Raw genomic sequence first — 18,331 nt, 5'->3', positions numbered from 1 at the left:
TAGGAAAGTGAATGCCGTTAATAATCCTCCATGCTAGTGCTCACCGTCGCTCCCTGTCGGATTACCGGTCAGGAGCTGTGGGACTCGAAGACTGAGGATTTGTAGCGGCAGGTGAAGGCCAGCACCGGTCTTCCCACCAGCAGGGGGAGGCGCACTGCAGTCAGGCCGACCGGCTGGTCTCTCTTCCACACGTCGCTGGCGTGATCGTCGGCGCTACATACTGCGCCTGCGCGCGCACCGCGTCCTTTTTCCCCCCCGGAGCCGTGCTGGTTCTGCAGCTCTGTGGCAAGCTGCGGAGTCGGGGTTCTGTTCCGCAGGATGGTGAGTGGGTATCCCGCTGCTGGGGTTACAAATGCATGGGGGTTCCCTCTCCTTGTCCTAAAGCCCGCCTAGGGTCCGTTTAGCGCGGCGCAGGAGTCGGATGGCGTTAGATTGCCGGCTCCGCTGTGGTCGGGCTGCAGCTCCCAGCGTGGCCTTAATGGCTGCCACGGCGCTCAAGCTTGGTGGGGGGAGGGGTTGAAGAAGACGGGAGCTGGGACAGGGGATTGAAGATGAGGTGAGTATAGTAGACAAACGGTGTGGATAGTTCTGGTTCGGCAGAGGGAGCTCCGGCAGGCGGCCCGGAAGGGAAGATTGCATGGAGTCGGTCTCAGACTACTGGCCTGAGTGGAGACGGGCTGTGGCTTCTCGGACCCAGCTCGCTCATGACTGGTGGATTTTCCGAGGGAGCGTCGGGGTCGGCAAGTTGTTTGGAAAACCTGTGTTACTGGGCCGAAGAAGTGGCTTTTAAGCCAGAACCGTCAGTAGAACCTGGAGGCTGTGGTGTCTTTGGGCCCCGAAAGAAAGCCCATTTAGTTTGGTGTGCCTCTCCTGCTTTTTTCTCTAAATTGTCGCTGGTACCAGATTTTAGTGAATTTTTGGGTGGTGTGCTGCTGTAGTTTGTGGGGGACTGTTGTTTTAATCGGGAGTAATTGCTGAATATGTGCTTGGCCAGTTGTGTTTCGTAACAAGTAATTTAGGCTTTTGAAAAAAGTTGGTGTAAAGAGGGAAAATATTAGGTTCACGAAATGGGGCAGCGTTAAGAACAGACTGACGTTTAGCAAAATAGTTGTCTTCAGCAAAAGTTGGGCACAACGATTGTTGTTGGTCCAAGAGGGAATGAAAGTGGAGAGTGTTTAAAACTTTAATAGTGCTCGGTTTATATCTGGTTACTATAATAAATTGGCCTGCATTTTGTATGTTTGTTTTTCCATTCCTATTTTGGCGCTGATTCATTTTTATTTTGTTGTATAAAGCTGTCAGTCTTGGTAGGTGGAAAATAGAAGAAAAAGTGATTTGATTTCTCAGATTTGAGAAACATGGTTTTCTGGATTCACATTTGAAGTTTAGGTTGTTACTTTGTTACAGTTAAGTTGTTACTTTGTTACAAAGTTAACTCAAATGTCAAAGGTATCAAGCTAAAACATTTTATCAAAATTTTAATAACATTCTTTTATCTTAAAGGGGTTTGTTAAAGTTGTCAAGAACAAGGCCTACTTCAAGAGATACCAAGTGAAATTCAGAAGAAGGCGAGGTATGTTCAGGTTTTCATATTCTCAGTAGGAAAAGATTCTGCTTTGTAGCAGAGTGGACTTTTTTAATTTATTTTTTTCTTTCAGAGGGCAAAACTGACTACTATGCTCGGAAACGACTGGTAATCCAAGATAAAAATAAGTACAACACACCTAAATACAGAATGATTGTTCGTGTAACCAACAGAGATATCATTTGTCAGGTAAGTTGTATTTTAGACTTAAATAATGGTAACCTCTACCCCACTTCTTCCCTCACTGTGCTAGAGACATACTCGGGAAGCAGAACAAATGTATGCATTAGGTCCATCTAGTTTGGTGCCTGGCACTGAAGAAAACGTTCATTGAGGAGTTGTTTTAGTAGGTCTGAAGGTGGAGCCTGGAAAATTGGTACTGTTAAAAAAAAAATACTCTGAAGATCAGCTGTTTAGCAGTCCTACCCCAGTTTAATCCATTCACTTTGGGGGGAGGAAATTAGAGAAATTTATGGTTCTGTGCTGTTTTTCAGGGGATAGGAGGATAAATTTAAGGCCTAGTAGAAGGTTCTTGCCCATTGTAGTTCCAGTAGGGGAATAGAATTTGTTGTGGACTAAGTCCACTTAATCTACTGCTTTGAAGAGGTAGGTGGGTGTGAATATTAAATTAGACTCTTAAAAGCGTTGCGTTCTTATTCCTGTATATTGTTTGAAGTAGTTTTAGTAAATATGTGTGAAGGTGTCTCCCGTGCAAAAGGTTTTCAGAAAGCAGCAGTTTGCTCATTAGTTCAGTTCAGTCTCTCAGTCGTGTCCGACTCTTTGCGACCCGATGGTCTGCACAGACCGCCAGGCTTCCCTGTCCATTACCAGCTGTGTAATTTGATATACATGTATTGTGGCATTTGACTCAAACCTACCTGCTGTAGTCCTTTGACAAAGATACTTGGGACAAGTAATCAGTGAAAACAGATAACTAACCTCATTTTTTTTTTTTATTGTAGATTGCCTATGCCCGTATAGAAGGAGATATGATAGTTTGTGCAGCTTATGCTCACGAACTCCCAAAATACGGTGTGAAGGTTGGCCTGACAAATTATGCTGCCGCATATTGTACTGGCCTGCTGCTGGCCCGCAGGGTATGTACAAGATCATTTCAATTGGCATATTTTGGAATTAGCTCACTGGAGTTGTCTGCAACATAGATCTTTCATACATGGATCAGATACCTTTAACTGTGGGAACAGAGGAGTGCCTCTTGTTGCCCTGTGGTTTACAAGGACAGCACCACAGAAGATAATTTTATAAATACATTGTTTCTAACAGATACACTTTCTAATCTGGGGAAGCCTTTTTTTCTCTCCTTTTCTTTCCTGTTTGTTGGGTGTATCTAGGCCAGTAGAATTTTCTGCAGTGATGGATATCTGTAATCTATGCTGTCTGATGTGGTAGCCACTAGCCACATATATTGAGTGCTTGAGATGTTTTTAGTGCTACTCATAACTGAGTTTTTAACTTAAATATGAATAACCGGCTGTGGCTGGTTGGTGGCTACTTGTTGGACAGATCTACTCAGAATTGTAGATCTTGTGAGCATCTGCGTACGTTAAAAATGCAAACTGTTCTCCACACCTTCAGAAATTATGTTTTGATAGAATGTCCACATTTATATACAAGCTAAGTTTTGAGAAGCAGTGCCTCAAGCTTTTGGAGTGGGGGTAGGCATTGGTGGGAGTATTCAATTTTGTTTTAATAATCTTTGCCTCTGGGTGGCAGCATTTCCTATAATACAGAAAGGAAATGAAAGTGTAATTTTTGTCTTGTTTTTGTTTTCTTGGTTACTGACCTTGTTTTGCGTTGAAATTGTTAAGCATGTGTCATTGTTGGGGACCCACATCTTCACTGGTTATAAACATGTTTGGGTGGGGAACGCTGTCTTTTATATGAGTGCATTTTAGTGCAAAGGCATTACTTGTGAAACCATAGCCACCTGACTTGTACTAGCAGAGTAGCGGCTTAATTAACATAATAAAGCGCCTTCGAAGAGGAGAAAAAGATGTTCTTTTAAGTACTGTGTCCTAATTGATTGCTACAAAAATCAAGTATGGACAGTGTAGCCAATTTAGAAACTGTTAAACAGTTACACTTGTGATTAAAATTGGATGTCTGAAATTTCTTTAAAAGTAGGTTGGGGTAAAGAGAAAAGTGAATTGGAAAGAATTTTTTTGTCTGGCTATTAAAGTTGTGAATTTTGAGATATTTTAGAGTTGTTTGAATATATTCTGATAAGCATTTAGACTGGCTTCTTTGTTAATAGCTTCTTAATAGGTTTGGTATGGACAAAATTTATGAAGGCCAAGTTGAGGTGACTGGAGATGAATACAATGTGGAAAGCATTGATGGTCAACCTGGTGCCTTCACCTGTTACTTGGATGCAGGACTTGCCAGAACTACTACCGGGAATAAAGTTTTTGGGGCCCTAAAGGGAGCTGTCGATGGAGGCTTGTCTATCCCTCACAGGTAATAATAGTATTCAAGACAACATTTCCTGGACTCCAAAACTGCACTATTTCTAACTAGTTGGGCTTTGGAGAAAACTGAACCAGTGAAAGTAATAGTATCACTGTGTATTTGCCATGCGCTGGATACTGTGTAAAGGGAACTTGGCAGGGTGGGAAGGAATTGTAACGTGGTTTATAAATGAAGAGACTGGGCTTCAGAGGTAAAATGAATTGTCCAAGGTTTTCGAGCCGGTAAGTGGAGAAGCCAGTGTTGAAACCACTACCTTTTGTGTGTGGCTAAGTTTTGGTTGAAGTAAAGTGAAAGTCGCTCAGGCGTGTGTGACTCTTTGTGACCCCGTGGACAATACAGTCCATGGAATTCTCCAGGCCAGAATACTGGAGTGGGTAGCCCTTCTTTTCTCCAGGGAATCTTCCCAATCCAGGGATCGAACCCAGGTCTCCTGCATTGCAGGGGGATTCTTTACCAGCTGAGCCACAAGGGAAGTTTTGGTTAGAAATGAGCAACTCTATTCCACCAATACTTCCCCGTCCCCTCACTTGCCTTTTTTGGCAGGGGTGTGGTAAACAGTAAAATATAACCTAACTGGCACTTATTCTATAATGTAGGGGTTTTGTGGGGAGAGGGTTGTGTCTTGCCAGTTCTCTTGCAAGGCACCTGTTAAATGAAATCTGGAACAAATCACTTACCATGTGCCCTGAGGCACCACTAAGTAATTGTAGGCTTTCAGGAAAGTAATTTTGAAACTTGTCTATGAAATATGGAGAACTAACTTTATAGTGGCCTTGGTTCATTTAATGGTTTTTAAAGGTGCTTGTGGCATGATTTTCTGTCCAGGAATTCAGAAATTAGCTGCTGAATGATGATATCCCACTAACTGAGCAGTCAGTAGTTGGTCCTTTGGTTGCATATGATGCAATTAATTGTTTCAAGACGGGACTGATGGCAGCTACTGAAATGAATTCCTGCTAGGAAACTGATTTCAACCAGTATATACTAAAATATGGAAAACTTTATTTCAGTACCAAACGATTCCCTGGTTATGATTCAGAAAGCAAAGAATTCAGTGCTGAGGTACACCGAAAGCACATCATGGGGCAGAACGTTGCAGATTACATGCGTTATCTGATTGAAGAAGATGAAGATGCTTACAAGAAACAATTCTCTCAGTACATAAAGAACAACGTAACTCCAGACATGGTAAAAAATTTTTAAATGCCTGTATTGGTAAATTTATAGAACTGGGTTTTCTATCTATTTTGGGTAGGTACGTTAATACAGTTTTATTTCAGGGTAACAGTTAAAATCAAATAAGGGCATGTTTGTAGGTATAGACAGACCTTAAAAAGCTGTTTTTGGCTTAAAATGAAATTGGAATATTGGGCCCAGGGCAAGTTAAAAAGTCAGAACTGTGATTAGAAGGAGCTAGGCTTATCAACATGCTTTTAGGAATCTTTCAGATGCTTAAGGATGGCAAACTTCAAGCATCCAAATCTAAAGCATTTGGTGGCTCTTATGCATTTGGCTGTTCTGTAGTTAAAAAATTCATTCGTGTGGCTATCGTTATAATCTACTCTGATATGAGGTGCTATTTACTAAACTTCCCTCTTTTTGAGATAATAGGGGAAAGGGTTCATTCTTCATCGTAGCCAATAAGTGCCATGTTGATTTTCTCAGTGTCTCAGGCATGCACATAAAAGGAGAGGGACAGATCTATCACTAGTTGTGTGTGATGTTGCAGAAGTGAAGGGGCCCGTGTTTTCAAAAGTTAGTTTAATGTTGTGAAGTTTATCACCCCTTAAGTTGAGTCTCAGGGCTATCTCTTAACACATTGAAGTAATTGAAGATGATAGTGCTATTTTTGATAATGAGGGCATAGAACACCAAAATCACAGATTATTATAAAACCTACAAATATAGAATTGTATGTAAATTGATAGATTATATGTCAAGTAATAGTTGTTATTAGGTTCTTTCTGTTGGTGCATAGTTTGTATTTTGGTATACCTATGTCTAAAAATTATATTTAAAATAGAATTATAATTGGGGGGAAGATCACTTACTGTCATTTGTATGCTTAGTAAACAGTCTTAATGGGTAGTTTTATATTAGTAATGTAGATGCATGTTAATTTTCACATGAGTATATTTCTTTGTTACCATTGACATCACCCTAGTATTAAAAATACCATTTAGTTTTGACTGATTCTGCTTTGCCTGTAACTTCCTAAGCTACAACATGCGTTTTCAGATGTCTGTTTCCTAATGCTTTCTTAATGCATGTTATATTTCAGCCAGACCATTCTTTGGCTTATCCTTTTACAGTTAGCTCATTCATTTTATCTGTAGAGGCCTCTTTGCTTATGTGTGCCTCCTGAAATCTTCTGCAGACATCTGGTGTGTCTCCAACAGAAAGTGGTCTTTTTATAAACTAAATTCATGGTGTTAATCTACATACATGGTTGTATTTCCTATGGAATTGATCTTGTGGAAGAAGTGAGCTGGGTTGGTTAGATTTGTTAAATGGCTGCATTTGAAGTCATTAAATTTGTTAAATACAGTAGAGAGCTGTAATAGCTAAGAGAAGTAGAGAAATTAACTTTCAAAAGGGATTTAGGTATTTGAGGTCTCAAGTGCTGTTTCAAGTTTTTGCATTATTTTCCTTGGCTAATGAGCTTTATACAAATGCATGTGGTAATTGCATTTTACCCATGTTGAATGAGTAGTTTTAGAGATCTGGATTAACTTGACCCCTTCTTAAGGAAGAGTTTCTTCATGAATTGATCTTCCATGTGATGGTAGTCATTTGCTTGGGTTAGGGGGTATTGAAACAATTCAGAGTTGCAACATTGTTTCTTGTTAAATTTTAGAACAAAATTCTCAGTAATGTTTCTAATATCCTTTCAGGATTTTCTAGGGAAATTCAGACCTCTTTCTGATTCCACTAAGGCTAATACTGCCAGATATGTTGATTTGTGGTAATACATCAGGAGGTCCCTGATATGGGATCCTGGGAATAATTTTTGTAAAGACCTATCAGAAATCAGTGGAAAATAGAAATAATGGGGAATGTGGGAGGACAGAGATGTTGGCATTTGTTTGTTGGCCCACATATTCTTCATTGTAACCTCTTAAATGCTGGCGTGTATCTGCACTTCAATGAAAGAATTTAGGTCAGATGGTTTTAAGTGAGCATAGTATGTGTTTCTACAGAAACAATTTATTCTGAACTTGACTCAAGAAGTATAGCTGAACAGCTCAGAAATTTTTGTGAATTTGGTGGGTTTTTTTTTTTTGAGGAAGATTAAGTTATGTTTTGTGAATAGTGTCAGTTCATACTGCCTGTGGTAAAAACTGGGACTTAGGAAAATATGGTTTTCATACAGATACCAACATGGACTTTAATGCCTTGTGAGAATCTGTCTTAGAAGGACAAAATAGAGCAAACAATAGAATACAGTGTGTCGTATTATTGTTTAGGGCATGTGAAATGAAACCAAGTACTGTTTGCTTTGCTTTGTTTCAGATGGAGGAGATGTATAAGAAAGCTCATGCTGCAATACGAGAGAATCCAGTGTATGAGAAGAAGCCTAAGAAAGAAGTTAAAAAGAAGAGGTGTGTTTTTTTTTTTTTTTTGAAAGAAAGGTTGGGAGGGGTTCTTGCCTTGTTGCATCTCTCTCAGACTCTGAAGTTGTGCAAACTCGATCACTAGCTCTGCATGATGTTGCAGAGGTGAGGGGAACCAGGTTTGCTAAAGTAATTGTGGTGATAGAAATGTATTAGCCTCGGATGCTACCGAGGTGGCTCATTCTATCCTAGTACATTGTAACTACTGCCCTTTTTTTTTGGCTGTGCTGCATGGCACATGGGATTTTAATTCCCTGACCAGGGATTGAACCCGTGCCCCCTGCATTGGGAGCTTGGAGTCTTAACCACTGGACCACCAGAGAAGTCCCACTTACTACATCTTTTAATAGGCTAAATAAAGAATATAATTACTTTCTATTAGTCTTTCACATTTTGATCTTTGGAGTAGAAAGTAATAGTGAGTTCTAAGCATTATACTTAAATCTTTACTTGAATTTTGGCCGTGATATAATAGGACAATATCACAGAAATTGGAATTTGGGAAAGTTAGACTAAGATCATAAATGAGTACATGTGTTGAGAATTGGATTATTTGACTTTTAAAGTCTGTCTTTTTCAAAGTTAAATATTCTCTATGCTCTTTAGCTATGGTTTTTAAAAATTACATCCCTTTCTTTTGTTTCCTAGGTGGAACCGTCCCAAAATGTCACTTGCCCAGAAGAAAGATCGGGTAGCTCAGAAGAAGGCAAGCTTCCTTAGAGCTCAGGAACGAGCTGCTGAGAGTTAAACCAAACCACAATTTTCTATCAAGATTTTTCAGATAAGACAATAATAAACTTATTGAACAGGCAGCTATTTGTGTTAAGCTCTTGTTAATGGAACTTTGGAAAGCACCTGACATAGCCAGTATTTTCCTTCCAGAAACAAGTATAGCTTTTCCCAGAGCTTACATATTGCCTGAAGGTTCATATCTGCTTCTTGGGCATCAGTTCCTCCTGACAGGAGTTAATTCAAGTCTGGCAAGCAACAGACAAACCTTCCATTAGGAGTATTTCTTCAATTTATTTATTGTAACCACATGATAAGTGGGAAGAAAAAGTACCTTCAAAGTTTACAATTTTAAAGTAAGAAAAACTGATGCTAATTCATGGCTTTAATTTTTCAGAGGAAGCTGTCCCATGAAGGTCATATAATTTTAACGTATTTATTTTAACCAGGTGAAAGCTTTGAGCAGAAAATACTGGGTCTTTCTCACAAGAGATGTTTCATTTTATAGAGTTGAAAGGCATGCCAGATCTGAATAAACAAAAGAGGAGCACATATCAATCCTTGTATGTCAAATTTACATGACAAAGTGTTAGATGGGTAAATTTACATGCCTCTTAAGAAACAGCCCTTTGGCCAATGGAATAATGTTTGAAAACAGTTATTAATAGGAAGTTCTATGATTTCAGAGTCCCACTCTAAGTAGCTCGGATTGAAGATACGTGGAACTGTTGGGTCTATGGCCTAAAGATGCGCCTTTTGAAGGACCAGTGGCTGGTTACTAAGATAGAGATGCTTTAAATCTAGGATGATGAAAGCTCATCCATATTCAGCCTCTGAAATTGGCAGCACATACTGCCAGAAAGAATCTTCCTGATGGGTTTCAAGTGGGTAAGGGCCACTCAACATTCTGAAGCCATGTAAAATTTGATATATAAATGGATTAAGTGTATAATACAAGAAACCATGCTATTAACCCAACACCTGTTTATAAAGGAGTAATTTTAATTTACCTGCTTTGCAGTCTTAATTCCTGTTAATGTGCAAACTTTACCATGCTAAGACATTAGTAAATTTATAAATTTTCTTTTTTAAATAGCAGCTTCAATGCAGACACAATTTCCAGCACTGATATTTGGCTAACAAATCTACAAAATACTCTTCACTGTTGATGTTTATGGAATGAGGCTTTTCACAGCATTATTTTTTAAGTCATTAGTCAAAATAGTTACACAGTGGATGTACTAGGAAGTGTACCAAGAGTTTCTAAAAGGACAAGAATAAAATTTTTTGGACCTGTTGATCCTGTAACTCCTGCCTTCAGCAATCAACATGTATTTTAAGATGATGGCTTCCTTAGGACCAGGGGAAAGGAGTTTTGTTAACGCAAGGGTTTGAATCAAGCCATGTAGAAAAAATGATGAATAGTTTTCTTTTGAAGTACTAAGTTTCTTAAAATGGTCACAATGTCCAAATGAACTAAGAGTCATTTGTGTAGGAAATTTTCTTCCACAGTAATGTTTTTAGGTTATTTAGTATCAAAGAATGTTCCATTTCCATTTGATTTGCTGTGACTTTGAGAGCAATACAAGAATACAGCTGCTTTTCTAATTCCTCACGAATTTCACTTGGAGCACCACGCAGTAGGTAGTCTTTGAGTAACTGACAGGCTTTTGCCAAGTTTGGTTGTATGACTTCTGAAGTACACTTCATTGTACTCTGATCACAGCTAGTTCGACAATCCGTGCCATAGACACAGTCCAAATCAGACTCACAGTGACGATCCTTTATAAGTTCTTTCAGGTTTGTCTCTGGCACAATTTTTCTCATGTCCACCATTTTCAAGTCATATTTATCATTATATCCTAGGTTTTTGGCACTAGTATCACACATGAGGAAGTTTCCATATGGGCCATGGAAAACATCTTCCACAAATTCTAGAAGTCCTATGGCTATTTTAGCCTTTCTAGGCCATGATGGTGTGAACAACTGATCCATGCTTCTTCTGAACCCAGATGGTATAAAAAGTTCAATGACCCAAGGAAGGCTTATTCCATAAAGAGAGGTATATTCCACGCTTTCCATCACATAGAGATCACCACAGAATCCCATTAATTTGGGGGTATGTTCTTTATCTTGAAGTATTACCATGAGAAGAAATTCATTTAATTGAAGAAGTGCCCATGCTGACTTTGCTTCCCCCAAGGAAACCTGGCCATCTTTGTCTCCATCAGCTACTGTCAAGATGAGGTTAACCAGTTCAGAGAGGTTCCCTTGGTCACCCAACTTTGCCTGTAAAGATAAGAACTTGGCTAATTACACAGAAGGTATGAAAAATGAGTATCCCATGTGTAACATACATATTAACTTCCTTTATGGGAATGATTACCCTGCTAAGTAATAACCTTGCTACTGAATACCTATAGGAGATGTGATACATTCCCAGATATTTATATTTGCCAAGTCAAAACTATGCTTTAGGTACTTGCAGTAAAACCCACTTTGCTAAGTATATTTGTTAAGAAATGACCACCCTACCTCCCATAATCTCCTTAAACCCTGTAGATAGTTAACCAATCCATTAATTTAATTATTCTTTGCCTTGTTCATACACTTGGAAAATTGCACTATAATTTGCCCATATCCAAAGTTATAAAGGTCAACTACAAATTACTCTCTCTTATTTTGTAATTGTTTTACATTTCATTCAAGTATATTGTTCCAATAGTAAAGGCTAAAAAGTATTTCTCTGTGAATGTTCCCTGGCACAAAACAGTCTAAAAGTATAAACTGTCAGAGAAAAGAAAGATTTTGACTGAAAATATGAGTGCAATGAAAATGAGAAAAATTCTTTCCAGAAGTGTTATTTTCATCTTTTAATATTTCTATTCTTTAAAAAAAAATCAGGGTCTACTAATTTTATTTCACCTTTTAAAAACGGTGTACCAGTTACAGTGTCAAGCTATAGAGCAGCCCATCTACTTAATGAACTCTCACATCTGGACATTTTTAGCTATAATAAGTAATGTTAAAGTAAACACCCTCCTTTTTCTTTTCTTTGAATTATTTCCTCAAGATAGAGTCCTTGATATAGGTCAAAGAATAGCAACATTTTATGGCTTATGATGAGATCCTGCCAGCTTCTAGAAGAGAACCACGTCATACCAGCAACATATGAATGCATATACTTACTTTAAAGAGACTGTAGACCATTTCTTTGAATTTCTGTACAGTGGTTCCCCTAGTTGGCTTATCAAATAGCACTATTTCTTTTCTTGGTTCCAATTCTGTACCAAAATCAAGATGAAGTGCTTGTTCCATTTGACACTTCACAACACCTGGTAGATTATCCCAAATCCCTAAATACATCTGTGAAAAGAATGACAAATTATGCTTTAGGCAGAGTAAAAACCCTCATCTAATCTACATGATATTTTTAGTGTTCTCTTAAAAAAGGGGCTTTCCTGGTGGCTGAGCAGTAAAGAATTCACTTGCAATGCAGGAGACTGCCTTCAATGCAGGAGACACGGGTTTGATCCCTGAGACAGGAAGATCCCCTCAAGAAAGAAATGCAATCCACTCCAGTATTCTTGCCAGGATAATCCCATGGACAGAGGAGCCTGGTGGGCCACAGTCCCTGGGGCCACAAGATTCGGACACGACTTAGGGACTAAACCACCAACACCTCTTAAAAAACAAACGAGCAACAAAACGTCGACACTGAGCTGACTATGAATTGCAAATCATACTTCAAAGCTTTTTTCCGTTAATTTTCCTAATTAAAAAATATCGCATACCTAAATATATATATTTTTACCATGATCAATTTTATTGTTTTCCAGTTTTTAAATCATGCTAAAATATAAGAAGTAGAACATTTACCATCTTAACCATGTTTAACATACGGTTCCATGGTATTAGATTTCATGAACTTGTGCTACAATCACCATCATCTATCTGTCTCCAGAACTCTTCATTTTCTAAAATTGAAACTATCCATTAAACAATAACTCCCTGTTTGCTGCCTTCCTCAGCCCTGCCATCCACCAGTCTACTGTCTGTCTCTGATTTAGACTACTCACTCTGAGTATCTTATGTAAGTGTCCTTTTCGAACAAGCTTATAATGTCCTCAAGTTTACCAAATTGTAGCAAGTGTCAGAATTTCTATCTTTTTTAATGCTGAATAATACTATATTGTAGGAATATCCCACATTTTACGTTTCCATTCATACATCAGTGGACACTTGGGTTGCTCCCATGTTTTAGCTATTGTGAATAATTATGAATATGGATCTACAAATATATCTTTGAGATCCTGATTTCAATTCTTTTACGTATGTACCCAGAAGTGGAATTGCTGAATCATAAGGTCACGTTACTTCTAATGTTTCTGGGAACTCCCAACCTGTTTTCTTCAGTGGCTATACTATTTTAAATTCCCACCAATAGTGGGTTCTAGTTTTTTTTACATTATTGCCAACACCTGTTTTTTTTTTTTTTAACAGTAGCCATTCTGATGGGTGTGAGGTGGTATCTTTTTCTTTTTGGCCATTCCACGTGGCACGTGGGATCTTAGTTCCCCAACCAGGGATTGACCCAGGCCCCGGCAGTGACAGCATGGAGTCCTAACCACTGGATGGCCAGGGAATTTCCCTCAGTGTGGTTTTGATTTGCATTTCCCTAATAATCAGTGATGTTGAGCATCTTTTCATGTACTCATTGGATATATGTATATCTTTTTTTGAGAAATGTCTATTCAAATTCTTTGACCTTTTTTTTTTTTAAATTTTGGCTGCTCGGGGTCTTCCTAGCAGTGCATGGGTGGGCTTTCTCTAGTTCTGGCACATGGCTCTCTAGCTGTGGTGCATGGGCTTATTTGCTCTGAGACCTGTGGGATCTTAGTTCCCTGAACAGGGGTCAAAGCCATGTCCCCTGCATGAAGGAGGATTCTTAACCACTGGACCAGGGAAGTCCCTGCAGATTTTTTAATACAGCTGAGTTTTTTGTTGTTGTTATTTTTGTGGAGTTTTAGGAGCCCTCTATATATTCTGGATATTAATCCCCTATCAGATATATGATTTGCAAATACTTTCTCCCATTCTGTTTATTTTTTACTCTACTGATATAGACCTTTGATGCACAAAGTTTAAAAATTTTTATGAAGTAAAATTTGTCTATTTTTTCTTTTGTTGCCTGTGGAAGAAATCATTGCCAAACCCAATGTCACAAAGCTTTTACCTAATGTTTTCATCTAAGAGTTTCATAGTTTTAACTCTTATCTTTAGATCTTTGATCTATTTTGACTTGAATTTTGCCTATGGTGTTAGGTAAGGGTCCAACTTCATTCTTTTGCATGTGTATATCCAGATTTCCCAGTACTATTTGTTAAAAAAGAGTTCTTTCCCTATTGAATGGTCTTAGCACCCTTGTCAAAAATTATATGACTGTATATGTGAGGGTTTATTCCTGGGCTATTATATTCCTTTAGTCTATATATCTGTCTTCATTGTTACTGTATAGAAATCCAACAGATTTTTGTGGGTTGACTTTGAATTCATTTATTAGCTCTAATAATCTTGTGGAATTTTTAGGTTTTTCTACAAATAAGATCATACCATCTCTCAAGAGATAATTTTACTTTTTCCTTTCGAATTTATATGCCTTTTATCTCTTTAATTGATCTCGCCAAAATTTCCAGTACTATACTGAATAGAATTGGTGAAACTAGGCATCCTTGCCTTCTTCTTGATCTTAGGGGAAAAGTTTTCAGTCTTTCACCACTGAGCATGATGTTAGCTGTAGGTTTTTTACACAAGGGTTTTTACTATGTTGAAGTAGTTGCCTTTTATTCCTAGTTCGTTGAGTGTTTTTATCGTGAGTTTTGTCAAATGCTTTTTCTGCATTAATTGTGGTGTTCCTTTTCCCCCTTTGTTATGTTAATGTCATCTATTACATTGATCAGTTTTCATTGTTGAGCCATCAAAAGTTAAGAAGGATTGGTGTTAGTTTTTTAAATGTTTATTAGAATTCATGAGAGAAACCCATACATCCAGGGCCTTTCTTATTGGGGGACTTGATTACTGATTTGATCTCCCTGTTAGTCTATACAGATTTTTTACTTCTTAGTAGGTTTTGTGTTTCTAGCAAGAATTTGCCCATTTCATCTAGATTATCCAACTGGTTGCTGTACAACTGTTCATTGTATTCTCACATAATCCTTTTTACCTATGTAGAACTGATAGTAATGTCTCTGCTTCATTTCTGATTTTCATAATTTGAGTCTTCTCTCATTGTTTCTTAGTCCATCTAATTAAAAGTTTGTCAAATTTGTTGACCTTTTCAAATGATCAACTTTTGTTTTCATTGATTTTATTGTTTTTCTATTTCCTTGATCTCTACTGTAATCTTTATTATTTCCTTCCTTCAGCAAGGTTTAGATTTAGTTTATTCTATAATTCCTTACAATGTAAAGTTCAATTGTTTATTTGAGATCTTATCTCTTAATATAAGTGTTTATAGCTATAAATATAATCTTTTTTAAAGTCAAATTACACAGATGAAAAGTTCAACATCCATTTCCCTAATTCCCAGAATTAGTCATTATTAACTATCTAGCTATTTAACAATCTAACAATATATGGTGCTTTACGTTATGCTATGATCTATTAATTTATTTATCTTACTCCCTATAACAAGCTTATGCAGTAGATACTATTATTACCCTGACTTCACTGATAGATCAAGTGAAGCAGAGAGAAGTGAAGCAGAGAGAAGTGAAGCAGCATGCTGAAGGGAATACAATGCTGGCGAAGCTAGCATGTGAACCCAGGCAGTCTACTGTTGCTTATACGTAAAAAATAAATATGACCATTTTAATTAGTAATACTATTACTCACTCCTCTGCTTCAAACCCTCTAATTCAATCAGAATAAAGTCCAAAGCCCTTTTCATTGTCTGCTAGGCTTCTTATGAGCTGGCCTGCTTCTCCAACCTGATCTTTACCACCTACTGCCTCAGTCTCTATATCCCATCTGTGCTGGTCTTCTCTCTGTTCTTGAACCTATCACCAACATTCCTGTTTCATGACCTCCTTCACTTGCTACTGATTTTGCCTGGAATGTACTCTCAATGATCTTCATCTTTCTCTAGTTGCAGTGAGTGGGGGCTACTCTTAGTTATGGTGCATGGGCTTTTCATTTTGGTGGCCTCTTGTGTTGCACAGCACAGGCTCTAGGTGCATAAGCTTCAGTAGTTACAGTGTGCGGGCTCAGTAGTTTAGACTCAAGGGCTCAGCTGTTGTGGCACATGGGCTTCATTGCTCCGTGGCATGGGGAATCTTCCTGGACCAGAGATTGAACCCAGGTCCCCTGCACTGGCAGGCGGATTCTTATCTACTGTACCACCAGGGAAGCCATGAAATGACCTTATTTCTTTACTGACTTTTTATCATCTGTCTTCTTTCACATGAAACATAAGGCATATGAGGCTAGAGGTTTTGTCTGTCTTGTTACCCATGGTCTCCCAATGCCTTAAGCAGTACTTAGCAAACAGCAGATACTCAAATATTGGACTTTATTTCAAAAAACTTCTTAAACATGGCTAGTATTGTAGACTTAAAATCTACTTTAAATTTCTATAAAAGGAATGAGTATATTTCATCAACTCACCCTGTGTATATCCTATATAAAACACACCACATTCTATAATTACTTATTTACTTATCTATCAACTGTTTATGTTCCTTATCCCTCTGGGATAACATGAGACCCATAGGGAAATAATCTTATCTATATTAATCACCCCTGTTTTCCTAACAACTAAAATAGAGTATGGAATATGCTGGGACTAGGGGATTAATAAATACTTGTTGGATGAGTGAGTCAATGCCTATACAATTGAATTATTTAAAATATCCTAAAGTTCCAGTTCAACAGTTCTTTTAATAAGTAGTTTAAGGTAAAATCAGATAGCACCATAAATCTGGAATGTTAATTCATAATGTCCATACCTGATTGTTGGGCTTGGTGGATAAGCATTTTCCAAAGTAAAGAGTTTCTGTAACACAAAGGCTATTACATGCAGGCCCATCAATAACTCCGGTCTTGTATTTGTCACACTAAAAACCAGGAAATAAAAGAGCAGTTAATAGAAAAATGTTCACAAGAAGAAACATATTAAAATATTTGCTTTTTTTTTGGGGGGGGGGGTTTAAGTTTTTATTTCAAAAGCTTGGATAGCTTCAATATCCAGGTTGTGGCAAAATCAGGACACGTGTAAAATACCTTACAATACATTAGATTCCCGAAAGGTACCAAAAAGTACAGTAAAATTAACACTTCCATTATAGGAAATGTATGACACAAATAATATAAAACTAAAAGGTGAAAAAAAGGTGACACTGGTTTTCTAAGGTACAATTTACTCTTTACAACCAGGGTCCACAGGTCCAGGCTGCAAAGCGGCAGCAGGAAGCAGACCCTCCAATCTGGTTCTGGGTAACCCGGTAATAAAAATCAGCCCATAATGCCGCCCTGGCCTCTTGAGAAACCACACGCTGCCTAAATAACTAGAGCTCTGGAAATATTAAACAGGAGAGTGATTTCCAGGGGGGAAATTTTAAATAAGATGCACATGGGACAGGCCATAGAAAGTTTGCCAAGTTAAATTTTGGTACATAATTGTGTTCATTCAATATCCAAACAAAGCGTGTGTGGTCAGTCAGGCACTCCTGCTGAAGCCTCAGTATGGCTTGTAGTTATTCTGATGGCCACCGCGTCGCTGGCTCTTCCCGTAATTTGTACTACCCTGACTGTAGTCGTAGCCGGGGCCGTAGCCGTAAGAGCCATAGGGCGAGTAGTCGTAGCCGCCATAGCCGGGCCCGTAGCCCTGCTGGTAGCCGTAGCCCTGGTTCCAGTAGCTGCCGTAGCCCTGATTCCAACTCTGACTCTGACCTCCACTTCCGCCGCCGCCACCGCTACCTCGGTTCCCTCGATTGCGATTCCCACGACCCCCAGAGCCATACTGCTGCTGTTGATAAACCTCTTTGGGCTGAGCCACCTTGATTTCACACTTACTTCCACTGATGGTGTGGAACTTTTTCTCCAGAACTTTCTTCACAGGTTCTTCTTCTTTAAAGGTGATGAAAACAAAGCCTCATCTTTTGTTCGACTTTGGATCCATTGGAAGCTCAATGGCTTCAATCTCCCCAAACTCGCCAAAGTACTCCCTTATCTTCTCCTCAGTGGCTTCAGGATTCAGACCCCCTACAAAAATTTTCTTTACTGGGTCTTTCTTCATAGCCATGGCTTTTTTGGGGTCAATGACACGGCCATCCAGCCTATGCTCCTTCTGGTCTAGAACCTTCTCCACACTGGCTGCATCTTTGAAGAGGATAAATCCAAACCCTCTTGACCGGCCAGTGTTGGGATCCATTTTTATTGTACAGTCAACGACCTCTCCAAATTTGGTAAAATAATCTTTTAGATCCTTTTTGCTGGTATCCCAGCTCAGGCCACCAACGAACATTTTTCCCGCGTCCTCCTCATTCTTGCTGGCGTTGATCTGGTCGCCCTCGGCGCCGTTCTGGTTGCCGGCCTGGGGCGCCGCGCTCCCGCCTCCAGCGCCCGCCGCAACGCCGGTACCGGTCCCGGCCGGCGACTCGCCTTCAGGGGCAGCCTCATGTCCGTTCTCGGTGGCTCCCGTCGTCTCCATGGGCTGCTCTTCACCCGCTTACGACATGCTAGGCCGAGGCGCGCGGCTCCTCGCCGCCGATGACGCCGCGGGGCCCGCTCGTCCCCACCCGCCGAGAAGGCACCGCGGGCTCGGCCGCGCTCACGCTCGCGCTGCCGGGCCTTTCCCCCGTCTACCGACGGAGCCGCTGCGACCTCGAGCTCTCCTATTCCGCCTCCGCAGCTA

General features: G+C 39.3%; 2 protein-coding genes, 2 non-coding genes and 1 pseudogene across 14 annotated transcripts in view; 3 read left to right on the top strand and 2 right to left on the bottom strand.

The window, feature by feature from the left end:
- The first annotated feature begins 244 nt into the window (after nt 1-244).
- On the top strand, nt 245-14,760 carry RPL5 (ribosomal protein L5). 3 transcript variants are annotated; one of them, XM_081486364.1, is made up of 8 exons: nt 245-321; nt 1,504-1,573; nt 1,659-1,774; nt 2,548-2,682; nt 3,861-4,063; nt 5,086-5,263; nt 7,589-7,677; nt 8,338-14,760. In XM_081486364.1, the coding sequence occupies exons 1-8, from the start codon at nt 319-321 to the stop codon at nt 8,435-8,437; spliced, it is 894 nt and encodes a 297-aa protein (XP_081342490.1). In that variant the 5' UTR covers nt 245-318; the 3' UTR covers nt 8,438-14,760. The 3 variants fall into 3 exon arrangements, with proteins under 3 accessions (XP_081342490.1, XP_081342492.1, XP_081342491.1); XM_081486366.1 differs by having other exon boundaries at nt 245-556; XM_081486365.1 differs by having other exon boundaries at nt 7,589-7,681; nt 8,338-9,715.
- Nucleotides 4,918-5,013, top strand: LOC145508088 (small nucleolar RNA SNORD21). The gene has a single exon (XR_014055350.1). It is a non-coding gene; the product is annotated as a small nucleolar RNA SNORD21 (small nucleolar RNA).
- On the top strand, nt 7,756-7,888 carry LOC145508100 (small nucleolar RNA SNORA66). Its single transcript, XR_014055361.1, has one exon. It is a non-coding gene; the product is annotated as a small nucleolar RNA SNORA66 (small nucleolar RNA).
- Nucleotides 8,693-18,331, bottom strand: part of DIPK1A (divergent protein kinase domain 1A) — a 208,014-nt gene continuing 198,375 nt past the window's right edge. For 7 of the 8 annotated variants that reach the window (XM_081486356.1, XM_081486357.1, XM_081486355.1 and 4 more), the window contains 3 exons: nt 16,425-16,532; nt 11,608-11,784; nt 8,693-10,707 (listed from right to left, as the gene is read on the bottom strand). In XM_081486356.1, the coding sequence (XP_081342482.1) occupies nt 9,895-10,707; nt 11,608-11,784; nt 16,425-16,532 (1,098 nt within the window). In that variant the 3' untranslated portion in view covers nt 8,693-9,894. The remainder of the gene's footprint in view (nt 10,708-11,607; nt 11,785-16,424; nt 16,533-18,331) is intronic. The other variant, XM_081486363.1, reaches the window with a different exon arrangement.
- LOC145504915 (heterogeneous nuclear ribonucleoprotein A/B pseudogene) lies at nt 16,604-18,179 on the bottom strand (annotated as a pseudogene). The gene has a single exon (XR_014052578.1). The product of XR_014052578.1 is annotated as a heterogeneous nuclear ribonucleoprotein A/B pseudogene (transcript).

Source organism: Giraffa tippelskirchi, chromosome 5 (assembly GCF_054371585.1).
Source record: "Giraffa tippelskirchi isolate mGirTip1 chromosome 5, T2T-mGirTip1v1.2.pri, whole genome shotgun sequence".
NCBI lineage: Eukaryota > Metazoa > Chordata > Mammalia > Artiodactyla > Giraffidae > Giraffa > Giraffa tippelskirchi.
This window is presented reverse-complemented; position numbering and strand designations above follow the sequence as displayed.

Coding starts and splice junctions, on each gene's coding strand:
- RPL5 (XM_081486364.1), top strand. Junction 1,574..1,658: donor GAAATTCAGAAGAAGGCGAG/GTATGTTCAGGT, acceptor TTTTTCTTTCAG/AGGGCAAAACTGACTACTAT. Junction 1,775..2,547: donor ACAGAGATATCATTTGTCAG/GTAAGTTGTATT, acceptor TTTTTATTGTAG/ATTGCCTATGCCCGTATAGA.